The sequence below is a fragment of the Phyllostomus discolor genome, chromosome 3, assembly GCF_004126475.2.
Source record: "Phyllostomus discolor isolate MPI-MPIP mPhyDis1 chromosome 3, mPhyDis1.pri.v3, whole genome shotgun sequence".
In the NCBI taxonomy this organism is placed as follows: domain Eukaryota; kingdom Metazoa; phylum Chordata; class Mammalia; order Chiroptera; family Phyllostomidae; genus Phyllostomus; species Phyllostomus discolor.
Genome location: NC_040905.2, coordinates 197,309,676 through 197,325,869, shown reverse-complemented (window position 1 = coordinate 197,325,869; position 16,194 = coordinate 197,309,676). Strand labels below are relative to the sequence as shown.

General features: G+C 42.2%; 1 protein-coding gene across 4 annotated transcripts in view; it reads left to right on the top strand.

The window, feature by feature from the left end:
• The first annotated feature begins 250 nt into the window (after positions 1-250).
• Positions 251-16,194, top strand: part of ZFP37 (ZFP37 zinc finger protein) — a 33,139-nt gene continuing 17,195 nt past the window's right edge. Inside the window, exons 1-4 of one of the 4 annotated variants that reach the window (XM_036022059.1) lie at positions 256-532; positions 2,694-2,820; positions 3,120-3,257; positions 9,809-9,945. In XM_036022059.1, coding sequence (XP_035877952.1) covers positions 500-532; positions 2,694-2,820; positions 3,120-3,257; positions 9,809-9,945 — 435 coding nt within the window. In that variant the 5' untranslated portion in view covers positions 256-499. Of the gene's footprint in view, positions 533-899; positions 2,627-2,693; positions 2,821-3,119; positions 3,258-9,808; positions 13,784-16,194 lie in introns of those variants that run through there. The other 3 variants (XM_028529097.2, XM_036022058.1, XM_036022060.1) reach the window with 3 other exon arrangements.

Here is a 16,194-nt window from a genome sequence, read left to right as displayed (position 1 = left end):
CCGGTTATCCTAGCTATCTGCGCTAGCTAGGAGCTTGCTCTAGGCGTAACGGGCGGTTTAGCGGTAGCTGGGCGGGGATTCGGAACCTGGATTAGGAACGGCAGCTCCAGATTCAGCGTTCTGATAGGGAAAATCCCCGGAGCCGAGGGCGGGACGCCAGGCGCCCTGAAGCGCTCTGCGGGGTGTAACTGAGCGGATTTTGCGCGTGCTCGCACCCGGCCAGTCCAGGGCGGCTTAAAAAACCAACCCCAGGGACCGTCGCCTGAGAGCCGGCAGGGAGACCCCGGGTCTCCGCTGTACGGAGGAACCCCGGCCAAGATGGCGGCGCCCGTGGGAGAGACCCAGGGGCGCCGCCATCGCCGCTGCAGGACCCGCTGAGGCCGCGCATCGGTTGGCCGCCTCGTCTACCTGTGACTCCGACCGGATCCCCACAAAGCCAGAGGCCGTGGACCCGAGGAAGAGTGCAAGGACTGCGGAATAGGCCAGGTGTCGCCCGGAGATGGCTGTGTCCAAGCCTGCGGGCAGCACGGCGGTGAGCGCGACGACGGGCCGGGGGTGCTCCCGTGGGAAGAGATGGTGTAATTGGGGGTCAGTGATCGGAGCTTTACGGTTGTCTGTGAAATAGGTGCTTTGGGAATTGCAGTGGAGTCCGGAGGGCGGGTCGCGTGTTGCGGGATTTGTGGAGTAGCGATGGATTGGTCTGTGCGGTCGAGTGCTCCAGTTTAAAAAATCGGCGTTATGAGAGACCTGCGGTGACCGTGTTGGGGGGCAGGTTGAGTGTGTGGCAGTCACTGAAAGGTCCGTTGGGAAGGCCCCGGGGCTCATTAAGGGGCTTTGTGGTGTATCAGAGACTGGGGAGGCATGTGGGGGTCCGCAATTTGCGGCGTGTGTGGGAGGCAGCGAGTACCGTGGCTTGCTGGTTGAAAGCTGGAGAGTCCCTGTGGGTGCCAGAGGTGCAGGAAGGTCGGCCAGGAGAGTTTATCGCAGTAGTTGGAAGGGAGAAATGATGATGGCGCGGGAAAGGGTTGTAGCATTGACATGAAAAGCCACATTCAGAATACGTGTGGAGATGAGCCGACAGCACTTACTGATGAATTGGTACGGAACATGAGGGAAGAAAAGAAAAAATCAAGATTTACTTGTAGCCCGAGGAACTGGATAGATGGTGGTTCCGTTCCTGAGAGCGGGTTGTGTTGGAGACCAGGTTTGGTGGATGTGAATGGGAGGCAGGCTAGACGGTAGTGGTTCTGTTTGGGCCGTGTCCAGATGCCCATGGCGTGTCCAAGGAGAGATGTGAGTAGTTGGTAGATATAGGAGCCTAGGACTTAAGAGAGGTCTGGGCTAGGGAATCTGTGTTTGAAAGGCATCAATCAGCGTGAAGATGGCACTTAAAGCTCTAACATTGGACAAGGTGACCTAGGGAGAGAAGGCAGGTAGGGAAGAAAAGAGGGCCCAGGACTCCACTCTGAGTCACTCTGACATTTTGAAGTTTAGGAGGAAATAAAAACAAATAAACAAACAAATGAAAAAGTGTATCCACTGAGCTGAGGCAGGAGGAAAATTGGAAATGTGTCAAATAAGCATGGAGAAAAAATCTTTTCAAGACAAGGGGTGTAATCAGTTATGTCATATGCTCTTGTGGGTCCCAGAAGTGTGACTACAGAGAAGTTGACCTTGATGAGATGTAGCTCAATGGTTATTTTGATTGATTATCGCTCTTTTGGTGGAGTATAAAATTCTGTTGGGATGAGTGCAAAGAATGGGAAGTAATGAAGTAGAAACAGCAAGTCTAGACGATACTAGGAGTTTTGCTGGCAAGGGGAAAAAAGAAATCGTCATTGGATGGGACTTGAGATTATGGGAGATTTTCTTCAGATGAATGATAGATATTAAGGTAACTCTGTATGTTGAAATGATCCAGTAGAAAGGGAAAAGTAGATGGTATAAAAGAAACGAGGTTGACTGCAGGGGTGAAAGCCCTGAGAAGGCAGTCGAAAATGGGATCCAGAGCTTAAGTGGACAGACTGGCCTTAGGTGAGACAAAGGACAATTCTTCCACTTTAACACAAGGGAAGACAGATTCTGTGGGTTTGGAAACACGATAGTGGAATTGATGGTAACAAGGCAAGGTAGTTCTGGTCCATTTGCATTTATTTTCTCTTTGAAGTAGACAAATGCATCAGCTGAGGGTGGAAAAGGAGTAGATGTTGCAAATTTCAAAGAGAAAGGGGAGAATGTTCGGCATAATCATCTTTGAAAGAGGAATAGGAAACTGACAGTATTGAATGCTCATTTGAGATGTCACCTCTTCCAGGTTACAGACTTCTGTCCTCACTGGCAGAAAGAGTAGAGAGAGCAAGTGAGCTTTCTCCTGATTCTAATAAGGGCACTAATTCCATGCATGACGATTCCACCCTCCTGACCTGATCCGATTGTAATATCCTCCCAAAGGCCCTCTCTCCTAATGCCATCCTATCAGAGGGTGGGGTTTCAACATATGAATTTGGAGGAGGCACAGTCAGTCCATAACAGGGACTAATATGATTTTTGTTTCAGAAGAAAAAATGCAAAATTGAGCAGAGAATGGGTATTCTATATAACATCCTATCAACAGTGAATGGTCAAGGTAAAATCTGTCCCAGTCACTCATGAGTGTGGATGACATTAGACTGAACAAGAATGTCCTATTACAGGGACCGGTAACATTCAAAGACGTGACTATGGCCTTTACCCAAAAGGAATGGGAGCAACTAGACCCAGCTCAGAGGAGCCTGTACAAGGATGTGATGCTGGAGAACTACAGCAACTGCGCCTCAGTGGGTAAGGCAATTCCTTTGTAATTCAAAATGTGTCCACTGTGATTCCTCCTCTCTGAAGTCCTTCCTAAGTTTGGCCTTGGTTTTTGAGTGAAGGAATTTTAATCCCTTTTGGGTACTAGGCACGATACTTTGCCCTTTCGTCCAAAATAGAAGGTCTACTCGGGTGGGGCCTTGTGAAATCTCAGAATCCATATGTTCTGTATCTTTATCCTATAAAGGCTCTGAAGCTCAAATGTCAGGGCTTGATTTTGGGGATGTTTGTTGTTCTAACATTCAGTGTCTACCATTCCCCATGGGCAGGGTGTCAAGCTGCCAAGCCAGACATGATCTCCAAGTTGGAAAAAGGAGAAGAGCCATGTTTGGGGAAGGGGAAAAGACCCAGACAAGGTGGAACACCACGTGAAACACCAAGACCCAAGCAAAAAGGAGCCAATGGAAGTAAGTTCCTCATTTCCTGGTGGTAACTTTGGAATTATTCAAAGAATCGTTTATTCTTTTTTTTTTTTAGATTTTTATTTATTTTTAGAGAGGGAACGGGGGAGAAAGAGAGAGAGAGAAACATCAATGTGCGATTGCTGGGGGTCATGGCCTGCAACCCAGGCATGTACCCTGGAATTGAACCTGCGAAACTTTGGTTCCCAGCCCGCGCTCAATCCACTGAGCTACGCCAGCCAGGGCCAAAGAATCTTTTATTCTTAAATTCTTCTTAAAGATCCCAAATCCTTCTTTCTTAACCAGGAAATAGCAACAGAAAAATACCAGAATCTCCTGGAGGAAGAAGATTTCAAACCACAAAGATTCATTAACCTCAGAGATTCTAATATTTCTTCTTTCTGAGAACCTGTCCATGTGAAAGGTTCTCATATGAGGTTCACTGTAGTCCTAAAACTCCATGGTATGAAATTTCTCTCTTTGTATATTCAGACATTTTTAGATCTGTCCTCTTTCCAAATCTCGGGCTTGATGCTTCTGACCCTAAGTACTTTCCCTTCTCCTCCTTTCACTGTGAAATGTTCTAGATCTGTGGTCTGTAATGCATCATCGTTTACATCTTCTTAACCTTTGCAGCCAAATGCCACAGATCTCATGTCTCCATCTAAATTTCTGACTTTACAGTGACCAGTGCTTACCTTTCAGTGCATATTTGAATCGTTTTGATCAGGCTAAATTCTTGCCTGCCCAGTTCGAATTATAACACTTGCCTCTGATTTTATTCTGAGTGCTCCTTGACCATTTTTTTCACCAGTGTCTCTTCCTTCTCACTTTGCTGAATTGTCCCTAAGGTGTATCTTCTACTATCTGTTTTTTCGATGGTATTACCCTCCAAGGAATCATGCTTTGTGGAAATACAAGCTTTTAATCCTACCGCGGTGACTCTAAGGTCAGTTTCTAGGTCAGTCTGCAGGTCCTTGGTGTTGACTCGCACTTGACCTGCTGGCAAGACAGCTCGTTCTCAGGGTGTCAGAATGGAAAGCTTTGTCTTTCTTTCTGAATTGGAGCTTCCTTTCACCTCCCCTGTTTTTATCAGGGTCTGCTCTGATTTTAGGCCTGTCCGCCCTGGAGTTTCTCTGAATCTGTGCTCTCTGCCTTCTTTCTTCCTATTCTCTCCTCCGTTCCTGGCGGTTTTTCTTCTCATTGCCAGCAGCCAAACAAGATTCATATTATCACATAACTAAATTGCTTCAATTCTTAGGTAGATTTGTTAAGTCCCCTTTTTAAAAAAAATCGTCTTAAGGGTTGCCACCAAACATTAAAACATTCAGTTATTGTTTATATTATTACAGTCCCCAAATTAGCAGAATGTCCAAAACATCTTTTTAAGTTCCCTCTTGGTTTTCCAAGACTCCTTGAGTTTCCTGAGATTGGAGGGACCCGTCCTTCAAATAACAAATGAGAGGCCTTATGAAGTTTTTGATCCATTCATTAGCGGCTGCAGTTTGGCTATCTTTACTTTTCTCAGTGATACTTAATGTTACGACTAACAAATATCCCGAGTCATCTAACACACCTTGGTCATTGCTACAGTGACTCTCTTCTTGGTTCTTGTTCTTCTGTAGTACTTGGAGGTTCTTCAAGGAAGGACTCTTCTGTTCCCTCCAATGATGTGCTGAGTCTAATGAGCTCCATACCTCAGTATCTGAAGTTGTAGTCCCTTTAGCTTACAACTCATGTTTCAGTCACTGTCTCACATTCCAGACAAGCTTATAGACAGATACATGCTCCCCGCGCCCAACTTTCCCCTGAGTATTACTCTCTTATACCAGTTTCCTAGTTCAGATTCTCCTCTCCTCCCCTCCCTCATGGTAAATTTCCCTTGTAGTGCTTTATATCTTTCCTTACTGGCCAATGTCAGTTGGGACCCGCTCAAACATCATTATAAGAGGTTCTTACAATGTTACACCATATGGGGAAAGGTTTGAGTTTTGATCCCTTTTTCCCAGAAGAAAATTTTCTTTTATTTAAAATATATTGTGTTGATTATGCAAACACAGTTGTCCCATTTTATCCCCTTTATTCCCCTCTGCCCTGCATACCCCCTTCCACCCACATTCCCCCCTTTAGTTCATGTCCATGGGTCGTACATATAAGTTCCTCGGCTTCTATATTTCCTATACTATTCTTAACCTCTCCTTGTCTGTTTTCTGCCTACCATTTATGCTACTTATTCCCTGTATCTTTTCCCCCTTTATCCTTCTCCCACTCCTTCGCTGATAACCCTCCATGTGACCTCCATTTCTGTGATTCTGTCCCTGTTTTAGTTGTTTGCTTAGTTTGTTTTTGTTACTTTTTTTTTTTAGGTTCAGTTGTTAATAGTGAGTTTGTTGTCATTTTACTGTTCATATTTTTATCTTCTTTTTCTTAGATAACTCCCTTCAACATTTCATATAATAATGGCTTGGTGATGATGATCTCTAACTTGACCTTATCTGGGAAGCACTTTATCTGCCCTTCCATTCCAAATGATAGCTTTGCTGGATAGAGTCATCTTGGATGTATGTCCTTGCCTTTCATGACTTTTGAATACTTTCCAGCCCCTTCTTGTCTATAAGGTTTCTTTTGAGAAATCAACTGATAGTCTTATGGGAACTCCTTTGTAGGTAACTGTCTTCTTTTCTCTTGCTGCTTTTAAAATTCTCTCCTTTTCTTTTATCTTGGGTAATGTAATTATGATGTGCCTTGGTGTGTGCTTCTCTGGGTCCAAGTTTTTTGGGACTCTCTAGCTTCCTGGACTTCGTAGAAGTCTATTTCCTTTGCCAGATTGGGCAATTTCTCCATTATTTTTTCAAATAAATTTTCAAGTTCTTGCTCTTCCTCTTCTCCTTCTGGCACTCTTGTGATTCAAATGTTGGAACATTTAAAGTTGTCCTGGAGGTTCCTCAGCCTCTCCTCATTTTTCTGAATTCTTGTTTCTTCATTCTGTTCTAGTTGAATGTTTCTTTCTTCCTTCTGCTCCAAACCATTGATTTGAGTCCCAGTTGTCTTTCCATCACTGTTGGTTGCCTGTACATTTTCCTTTATTTCACTTAGCATGGCCTTCATTTTTTCCCTCTATTTTGAGACCATACTCAATGATTTTTGTGAGCATCATGATTACCAGTGTTTTGAACTATGTATCTGGTAGCTTGGCTATCTCTTCATCGCTTAGTTGTATTTTTTTTGGAGCTTTGACCTATTCTTTCATTTGGGCCATTTTTCTTTTTTCTTTTTTGTCTGGGTGTGCCTGTTAAGCAGTAAAGGGTGGAACCTTAGGTGTTCACCAGGGCCGGGCAACCTAAGTTCCTGTGTTGTGTTGCTGTCAGCAGGGAGGGGTCCGACAGGGAACAGTGCTGCTTGCTCTGCTCTCCGCTGGCTTTCAGTCACTTCCTTCACTTCCCACAAGCAAATTGGGCCCTTCTGGTGCTGATTCCCGTGTGGTGGGCTTGTGTATGTTCTAGGACCCTGTGGGTCTCTCCAACAAACTCTCCTGTGAGGCAGGGAGTTTCTCCCAATGCCATAACCCTCACGGTTTTTTTTCAGTCAGAGGTTTTGAGGCTTCATTTTCCCTGTGCTGGGACCCTGGGTTGCATGGTCTGTCTGGCTCCCCAGTTGTTCCTCCAGGTTTATCTGCCTGCTCCGCCAGCTGCCTCCTTGCCGAGAGTCCTCTCTGCATGGCTGCCCGTCTCTGCCCCTCCTACCAGTCTGTATGAATGTTTTTTCTTTAACTCCTTGGTTGTTGAAATTCCATACAGTTCAATTTTCTGGCAGTTCTGGTTGTTTTTTGTTTTTAAATTTGTCATTGTCATTTATTTTGGTTGTGTGAGGAGGCACAGTGTGTCTACCTATGCCTTCATCTTGGCCAGAAGTTCTGGAATTTCCCAGAAGAACATTTTCTTTCACTCTCCCCAGAATCCCTGGGCATTGGAAGATACAAGCTTTGCCATGTTACATGAAAGTTCTTGTTATACAATTTCTCTTAGGATGCGTGCATCACTTAACGTTTCCTAAATGGAGCCCTGACTGGTGTGGCTCAGTTAGTTGAATGTCATCCCACAAACAAAAGGTTGCCAGTTCGATTCCAGGTCAGGGCACATGCCTGGACTGCAGATTCAGTCCTCGATCAGGGCACGTACAAGAGGCAACTGAGCGATATTGCTCTCTCATATCAATGTTTCTCTCCCTGTTTCTCTCCTTCCCTTCCCCTCTCTCTAGAAATAAATAAAATCTTTTTAAAAAATTTCCTAAATGGAAAAGCAGCTAGGAATTCCACTTCTCCCTATTTTATCTACATCACCACCGCAGCTACACTTAGAAAAACTGACCTTCTATCCCATGGGAACTAATCTCTTAAAAAGTTTCCATAAAAATAATATTATTTCTTGGCTGGGTATCCAAACACCATAACTCTTTTCTGTTTGAGCACAGTTTCCACTTTATTCATGTAATGTTTCTTCACCACCAAGACAGCTATTCACTTTCTGTTTCTTTCTGCAGCCATGGGACTCTTAGATCTGCTTCTCTCTTTGAGTCTGTTTAATTCCCACCCTGACGCTTTTCCAAGTTTTCCCTGTACATAGCTGAAAACAGGCACCCCAGAGTAGCTCCGTGCCTAAGTTTTTAGGTTTTTACATGTATAATGTCCATATCTTGCTAAGAGAAGTCTTTGAGTTTCTTTCTTGTTTAAAATTTTTTTGTTTATTGGGGTGACATTGGTTAATAAAATTATATAGGCTTCAACTATACAATTCTATAATACATCATCTGTATAATGTACTATGTATTCATAGCCCAAATTTAAGTCTCCTTCTGTCATCATTTATTCCCCCTTTACCTTCTTCTGCCTCCTCCCAGAAGTCTTTGAGTTTCAATTCTAAGTTCTTGAGAGAAAGATTGTTATTGAACCAGCTGGGGCGGGGCCTGGCCATTACCACCATCCAATCAGTTGTTTTCCACTAGAAGTTGGGTTGTACTATACAAACATGGCTGCCTGCACCTGTCAGTGTGGGCAGTGGTCTCAGAGAAGGGAGGCCTGGGTTGAGAAGATACCTCAAAATATACAACTGCATAATGTGTGGAGGAAAGAATGGGAGCAATCACTCGGGGCTAGAAAATAAGCTTTGGATTTATAATTGGTGGTTATAGCGTGACCTGACAGGAAAACAGAGGTGCTCCATAGCAAACTATTGGAAAACAAGTGTGTACGTTGTACATCCAAATGGGGTGAAGTTTGTTCGTCCATCTCATTTCTGTGAATTTTATCATGTGGTAAAAGCACTAAGGAAGTCAGAGAAACTGGAGGTTTTTGTTTTGTTTTGTCTTGTCTTTTAGTGCAGGAATGTTATTACATTGATCATGGGTGGTAGCAGGGGAACAGCCTTTCTGGATTATTCCTTCAGTCACCTTAAGTTGTTCAGTCCTTCTTGGTGGACTTGCCTTGTTATTGCTGTATTGGCTTTTTGGGGTGCTATAACAAAAGTTTACATGAGCTAGCCCTAGCTGGTGTGGCTTAGTAGATTGAGTGCCGGCCTGTGAACTAAAGGGTCACTGGTTCGATTCCCAGTGAGGGCACATGCCTGGGTTGTGGGCCAGTTCCTCAGTGGAAGGCATGTGAGATGCAACCACACAGTGATGTTTTTCTCCCTCCCTCTATCCCTCCCTTCCCCTCTCTCTGAAAATAATTAAATAAAATCTTTAAAAAAATGTACATGAGCTAGCCTAAGTAAAGAGAGGAATTTACTATAAGGACATGGGTAGGTATCTTCTAATGTGAAGGCAGCTACTTCAGCCAGGCCTTACCAAGACTCGAACCAGGACTGGAAAGCCATTAGTAATTGAGGTTATTCAAATAGTCTTTTGAAGACATGTGATCCTGCATCTCTGCTTTTCTATGGATGTATGCTTCATCCTTCGTACTGATGAATTCTCTGTTTCCACAGGGAAAATAGAGATTTATTTTACTTGTCTTATATCATTTATAAATTTAAGAACCCACTGGAGACTACCTAGAATCTAAATTTTTAGGAGGAAGACTCTTATTGGACATCTTGGGTCAGATGTATCTCCACCTGTGACCATGGAGAGCAGGATTAATGTAGTACAGGCTACAGGAGTCAAATGCTATGCGTGGATTGGTGGTTATCAAAGTTGGGCGGCTTGGACTGAAGAGAGACTTCAAAAATGTGTCAGCTACAGTTACAAGCTCTTTTTACTTCATCTACTTCACATTCGCTGCTCCTTGTGTATATTTCATGTTCTATCTCAGGTTGCAAGGTCATATTTATAAATAGCTTTTTCTAATTACTATTGTCAGTTTTCTTTTACTGTTTTTACTACAGCATTTCCCCCTTCAAGTCCAAGAGGATAGGGACCTAGGTGCTTGGTATTTCACTCACTCTGGGGTACTAGGCTTGAATAAAGATTCAGTCTCACAACAGGGCATTTCTTTGTAAATTGTATTCTAAAATATGAGAATGAAAAGGTTCATAAGAATATCTCATTGAATTCTGTTTTAGAGGAAGTCCAGCAAGATGATGACCAGCTAGAGAATCACCAGGAATCTCAAAACAAACTCCTTAGGGAAATTACATTAAAGAAAAAAACTTTGACCAAGAAGAAAGGCCATGAAGGTAGTTCATTGGGGGCAAAAAATGTGAGTACAACACAAGTTTCTTCCAAAAAAAAGCTTCTTAAATTTAATTCAGAGGGAAAGAGTCTGAAACAGAAGAATTTTGACTCACCTGGTCATATAAGAAACCGTGCAAAAAAGAAACCTGATGTAGCTAAAGAGCACAGGAAATCATTGGGCCATACCTTATCTGAGACAAAAAAAGACAAAAATAAAACTGGAAAGAAACAGAAATTATCTAACCATAGCTCATCTGACAGGTGTGACAAAGCTCAAACTGGCAGGAAATGTGAGAACTTGGTTCATCATGGCTCGTCCCGTACTAAATGGGACAACACTGAAACTGGGGAGAAACAGGAAAAATCATCCAGCCATAGCTCACCTCCTACAAAGTGTGACACCGCTCAAGCTAAAGTGAAACTTTATGAATGTAGTCAGTGTGGGAAAACTCTCAGCCACAAACAAGGACTTGTAGACCATGAAAGAACTCATACTGGGGAAAAACCATATGAATGTGATGAATGTGGGATAGCCTTTGGCCAAAAGTCACACCTGGTTGTACATCAGAGAACTCATACTGGAGAAAAGCCATATGAATGTATTCAGTGTGGCAAAGCTCATGGTCACAAACATGCCCTCACTGACCATCTGAGAGTTCATACTGGGGAAAAGCCCTATAAGTGTACTGAGTGTGGGAAAACCTTCAGACACAGCTCAAATCTTATTCAACATGTAAGATCTCACACAGGGGAGAAGCCCTATGAATGTAAGGAGTGTGGGAAATCCTTTAGGTATAACTCATCTCTTACTGAACATGTGAGAACTCATACAGGGGAAATACCATATGAATGCAGTGAATGTGGACGAGCCTTTAAGTATAGCTCATCTCTCACTAAACACATGAGAATCCATACAGGTGAGAAACCCTTTGGATGTGATGAATGTGGGAAGGCTTTCAGCAAGAAGTCGCACCTCGTGATACATCAAAGAACTCATACTAAGGAGAAACCATATAAATGTGATGAATGCGGAAAAGCCTTTGGACACAGCTCATCCCTTACTTACCACATGAGAACGCACACGGGTGAAAGTCCCTTTGAATGTGATCAGTGTGGGAAGGCCTTCAAACAAATTGAAGGCCTTACTCAGCATCAGAGGGTTCACACTGGGGAGAAACCCTATGAATGTAATGAGTGTGGGAAAGCCTTTAGCCAAAAGTCCCACCTCATTGTACATCATAGAACTCATACTGGGGAGAAACCCTATGAATGTAATGAATGTGGAAAAGCCTTCAATGCAAAGTCACAACTTGTTATACATCAGAGATCCCACACTGGAGAGAAACCCTATGAATGTAAAAAATGTGGAAAAGCCTTCAAACAAAATGCATCCCTTACCAAACATGTGAAAACTCATTCAGAAGAGAAATCTCATGAGTGAAATAATGTGGGAAATCTTTGAATTGAACTGAAGGTTTTATTTAACTTTAGAAGTATTTTGAATTAAAAGGTGTCGGAAAGCCTTGAACAAGAAGTCACACCTCATTATACACGAAAGAATTTGAAAATCTTCACATAGAAGCAATTGAAAGTTTAAACTTGATACTAAACCTTTTGTAGAAAAGTTTTACAAATTATTGTAAATGACCTGTTTACATTGTAATATAAAGTTTTAAAAATTGTTAATAAGTTAAATAAGCAGAGCCCTAGAGAAACATTCATATGCTGAAAATTTGTGTTGCTTGAGTGTTGTATACTCAACATATGAGAATTGAATTTGCATACCTGTTCACTGCTATGTGTAAGTGTTTGTGGTCATTGGTATGAGCTTCATCTTTGATATCATCACTCAGCTCTTAATGTTTTTGTTATCTTCTGCATAAGCAGAAAACTTTATAAACAGGTTGTTCATGTAAAAAATATTAACACAAAATTAGGAGAAAATGAAAGAAAGCAGCTGAGGATACACAGGTGCTGGTAGAAAATGATGTTCAAGTTAAACTGTTAAGTGAAAAGGGCAGCTGGTTGAAATACACCCGCTTGTGTACAAAAGGGTGCATGTTTGTCTCTCTGTCTCTCTGTATGTATGCCTATATACCTGTATTTGTATGTGAATAGACCTTGTTTGAAAAATAGACATAAAACTTAAGGGTGGCTGCTCTTGGGCCCAGGAGGACAGGAACAGAGTCTGGGCTGGGAGGGAGGCCTCCTGTTCACTGTGTACTGTTTGAACGTTTCCATCAGGTACATGTATTATTCCCACAATTAAAATCCTTTTGATATGCACAAATCAACACTAATTAAAATTTTCACTGAGCCCACACTGTGATGTTTGATAAAGTAGAAGTTTCTGTGCCTATTTATGAATGATGATGAGTCTAAGAATATTACATTGAGTTCACAAAGACTTTTCCTAGTAAACATGTTCTTTCATTAAAATAATAAATTACAATTATAACTCAGCACTGTTTCTTTTACTTGCCATTTTTTCAAAGATTGAAGATGAATTGTTACTGATGGTGAATGACCGTGATTTTCTGGACACTCACTCCAGTTTCTCTCATTCAAAGCACTTAAATACAAACACCTGCATCTGGAACAGCAAGCACATCGCAGCAAGGGGCACAGTTCCCTGCCCTTGCCTGACAGCAGCCATTGCGGAAGGACCACTGCACTCTTTCTGAGTTAATCACGACTTGGCCTCAGAATCATTCTTAAGCATGCTTTCCAGAAGGTATTATGCATCAATATGGGTTCACACAGGAAACCTATTTTCCACTGCATACTTAGAGTGTTTTACCCATGAGTCCTAGACAAAAAAATGCAGCTGTACTGCTTTACAATTTACTTGTTACGCTATGAACAGTGACAAGAGAACAAAAATGGTTTTGTAATTTAAGGTAATGATTTTGGCATGTACGTCATCTTTTGCATTTTTCACAGCACATTCACTACATTACCTCGTGTTCCTCAGAATAAACATATGAGTCAGTAGCAAGACTTTGTCCAGTCACGGTCAGTACTGCTCAATATATATTCCACCTAGATATTGATCTAGCATATGATGGGTTCTCACCAAATATGTAATTAAATGCCATCTTTGCGAATACTTCCCATTTGAGTGCCTGCCTTCCTGACCTCCTCATTTCAGAGAATTGAAAGGTACTGATATTGAGAATTGAATTGGCATGAATGTATGCATGTATTCAACGATCAACTCCTGTATCATGCCCTCATTACAAAGTAAGTTGGGAGGAAAATGCAATGGGAAAGACTTTTCCATTAATAATCTATCAAGTGGAGGTCTAGCAGTATGCATTGGATGATCATCACTGTCCAGAGCTGTAGAAAATCTGCACTTTTTGGAGGGATAAACCAGTTGCAGGTTATGGTTAGGTTGAGTTTCCCACACCTCTTGGAGAACTCATAATAGTGCCACACCCAAAACAGTCAGGAGTATAGGTGTGCCTGAACAGTAGAAATGATGCTGAAAGCCATCCTGTGCAGTAAAAAAATAAGTTTTAAAAGTTAACATCAGTGAATGAGGAAATGATGTCTAAAAATGACTAGAGGTGAACAATGAAAGAAAATAGACATACCGAGTGACCCTAAAGCTGTTGCGATAGCACAAAAGCAAGAAGAGAATACGTAAATGAATGAGCAGGCACTTTTATCAAAAGAGCGGGCAAGATTCTCCCAAGGGCTGTAGACTGTAGACCCTTGAATTATATTTCATATATAAAAGAACTAGTAAGTTAGGGCCTTGCAAAGCAAATGAGACTCCCCTAATCTTTGGTAATGAATTCCCTCCCTCTCCAAACAGGAGTGTGTGTGTGTTCCTAGCAGAGGGAACCACCTGAATTAAACAAAGATGTGGAGGCAGATCAGCCTGCTTTTCTATATGAGAAGTGACCTAGTGTTCTGCTGAAACTTCCCTTCTTCACCTTGTTTTCCTGATAAACTCCCGCTCCTCTTCTAAGACTAAGTTTTTAAAAATCATATCCTAATGAGACAGGGTATGTGGCAAAACAGCTATAACCCTTAAGAGTTACAGGAACTGCCAAGGTTATAGTAGACCAACCCCCAATGCATTTATGGGTTAGAACAGGTGGAAGACCAGTCCGATCCAACACAGTAACTAATTCCACCTCATGGTGACCTCTGGCCTCATTATATGTGCTCATTGAAGTACATTAGCATGCTAAATGACATACCCCGAGCTGCTGAAATCTAAAACAAAAGGCCCATATAAGGACAAAAAGTGGCAATGAAGCTTTTCTGAGAAGTCTCCACATCTTTCCAGAGAAGTCCTGAATATTCCTCCCCTTTATTGAATGCCCTGCCCCTTGATTAAATGAGCCTCAATAAAAGTAGTAAATCCCTCTACGGAGAGGCTGCTCTGTCTGGGGAGTAGCCCACTCTGTCTCACTGCTCCACTAATAAACTCTATTTCACTCTAAATCTATGCCATCTTATGTTTGAATTCTTTCCTGTGGGAAGCCAAGAGCCCACAGTGGGTCATAGTGGGTCTTTGGGTCCCCAGACCCCCAGAACATCAGCATCACTAACCTTCCTAAGAGGCCATTCTCACACCCTCTCCACTACCACCCAGTCCCTGACAGGGTTAGTAACCTCTTACTGTACCCACTCAACACCAGGCAGGCCTTAGTCACATCACCGGTCATACTGCATTGTCACATCGGACTGAGCCCCTCCTTTGCCTTACCGGACATGGCAGTAATACATGTGTATGACTGAAGGAATGAATGAGCTTTCCATTACAGGGGAAGAGTCAGTAGACATAAATACTGGGTTGCCCAAAAAGTCTGTATGTGTTTTTCCATAAAATAAAAGACACATTTTTCATTTTCACCAATAGCTTGATTGATTTGGATATTTTGAGAATGTTGGCCATCTCCCACATGGTTTATAATGATTGTCTCAATTAATGTCTCGATTTGATCGCTAGCAACTACAACTGGTCCAGCGAGAAATCTCTAGCACAAAACTTTGCAAACCACTTTTGACATGTTCAATCAGTCACAGAACCTTCTCCATACACTGTACAAATATTTTTTTTTTTGCATTTCAGTTGCATTTGTACCTTTCTTGCGAAAACAAAGCATAACATGCCGAAAATGTTGCTTATTTTCTTCCATTTTCAATAGTAAAATGGCTACACAAAAATTCATCTATTTTCATAAAGTGTTTTAAATGCTCAGTGATATGACAGCTGTCACAATACAATCTAACAAAATTGTTTCAAATGAAGTTAGAGACAACAACCAAGCACTACTGAAACTACCTTATGGAAAACACTGAATGAACTTTCTGGCCAACCCAATGTATATCTACCAAGAAAGGCAGGGAAACTAAGCTGATTCTGACAGTCTTGCCCTGAGTAGCTGTCAGACCAAAGGGGAGAATGACTCAGTCGCTGGAGAGCCTAGCCCCATGTAGCAATGGCTGTGACAAGGGCAGCATATGCAGCTGTGCCCACACACAAAAAAGGAACAAATTCCTGGGAGTCGTGGAAAACAAACAGACAAAAATAAGCAAACAACAACAAAACTAGAGAAGAAAATGTTCGAGCCCAGCTTTGAAGCATGACTAGTGATTTTCCTGGCATATGGTTGGAGAGAATATTCCAAAAGTATTAAGTCCACTGTATCTGGTTTTAAAGAGCTAGTGAACCTTGAGAATTAACCCATAGTGTTTTTAGGCATTAGTCAGGGCTAGATTTTCTGTAGTCATGTTAAAAGATAAACTGAGGCATATTAAAAGTTTTAAGCGTTTATTTGAGCAAAAATTGATTTGAATTGGGCAGCACCAAATGGAAAATGGTTAGACGCGCTCCACTGACAGGAGCTGGGAGCAAGGCTTTTCCAGAGAAAACCCAGAAGCAAAGCAAGGGAATTATTTGATGGGCTACAGTTTGAACAGTTGCCTCACTTGGCTGTCTGTGATGGGTGTGCTGAGGTTTTGAGTTCTTAAACTGGAAGCATTTACAGGCATGGGTTTGGGTTTGCTTATGAGGAAGGCTGCTAAGGCACTGGAACCACCTCAGTCTAACGGTCTCGTTTAATTAACTTAACAGTAATAACACTAGATGGTGTTTTTTTAAAAAACTGGTGGAATCTAATGTGCTTTTCACTGACATTGATGCTGAAGCTTTCTTCTTTATGTCAGCAAACACTGAAAATACCCGAAAGAGTAGTTCAAAGCCCTCCTCTACTTTACACATGAGAGAACTGAGGGAATGTGGCTGGCCCAA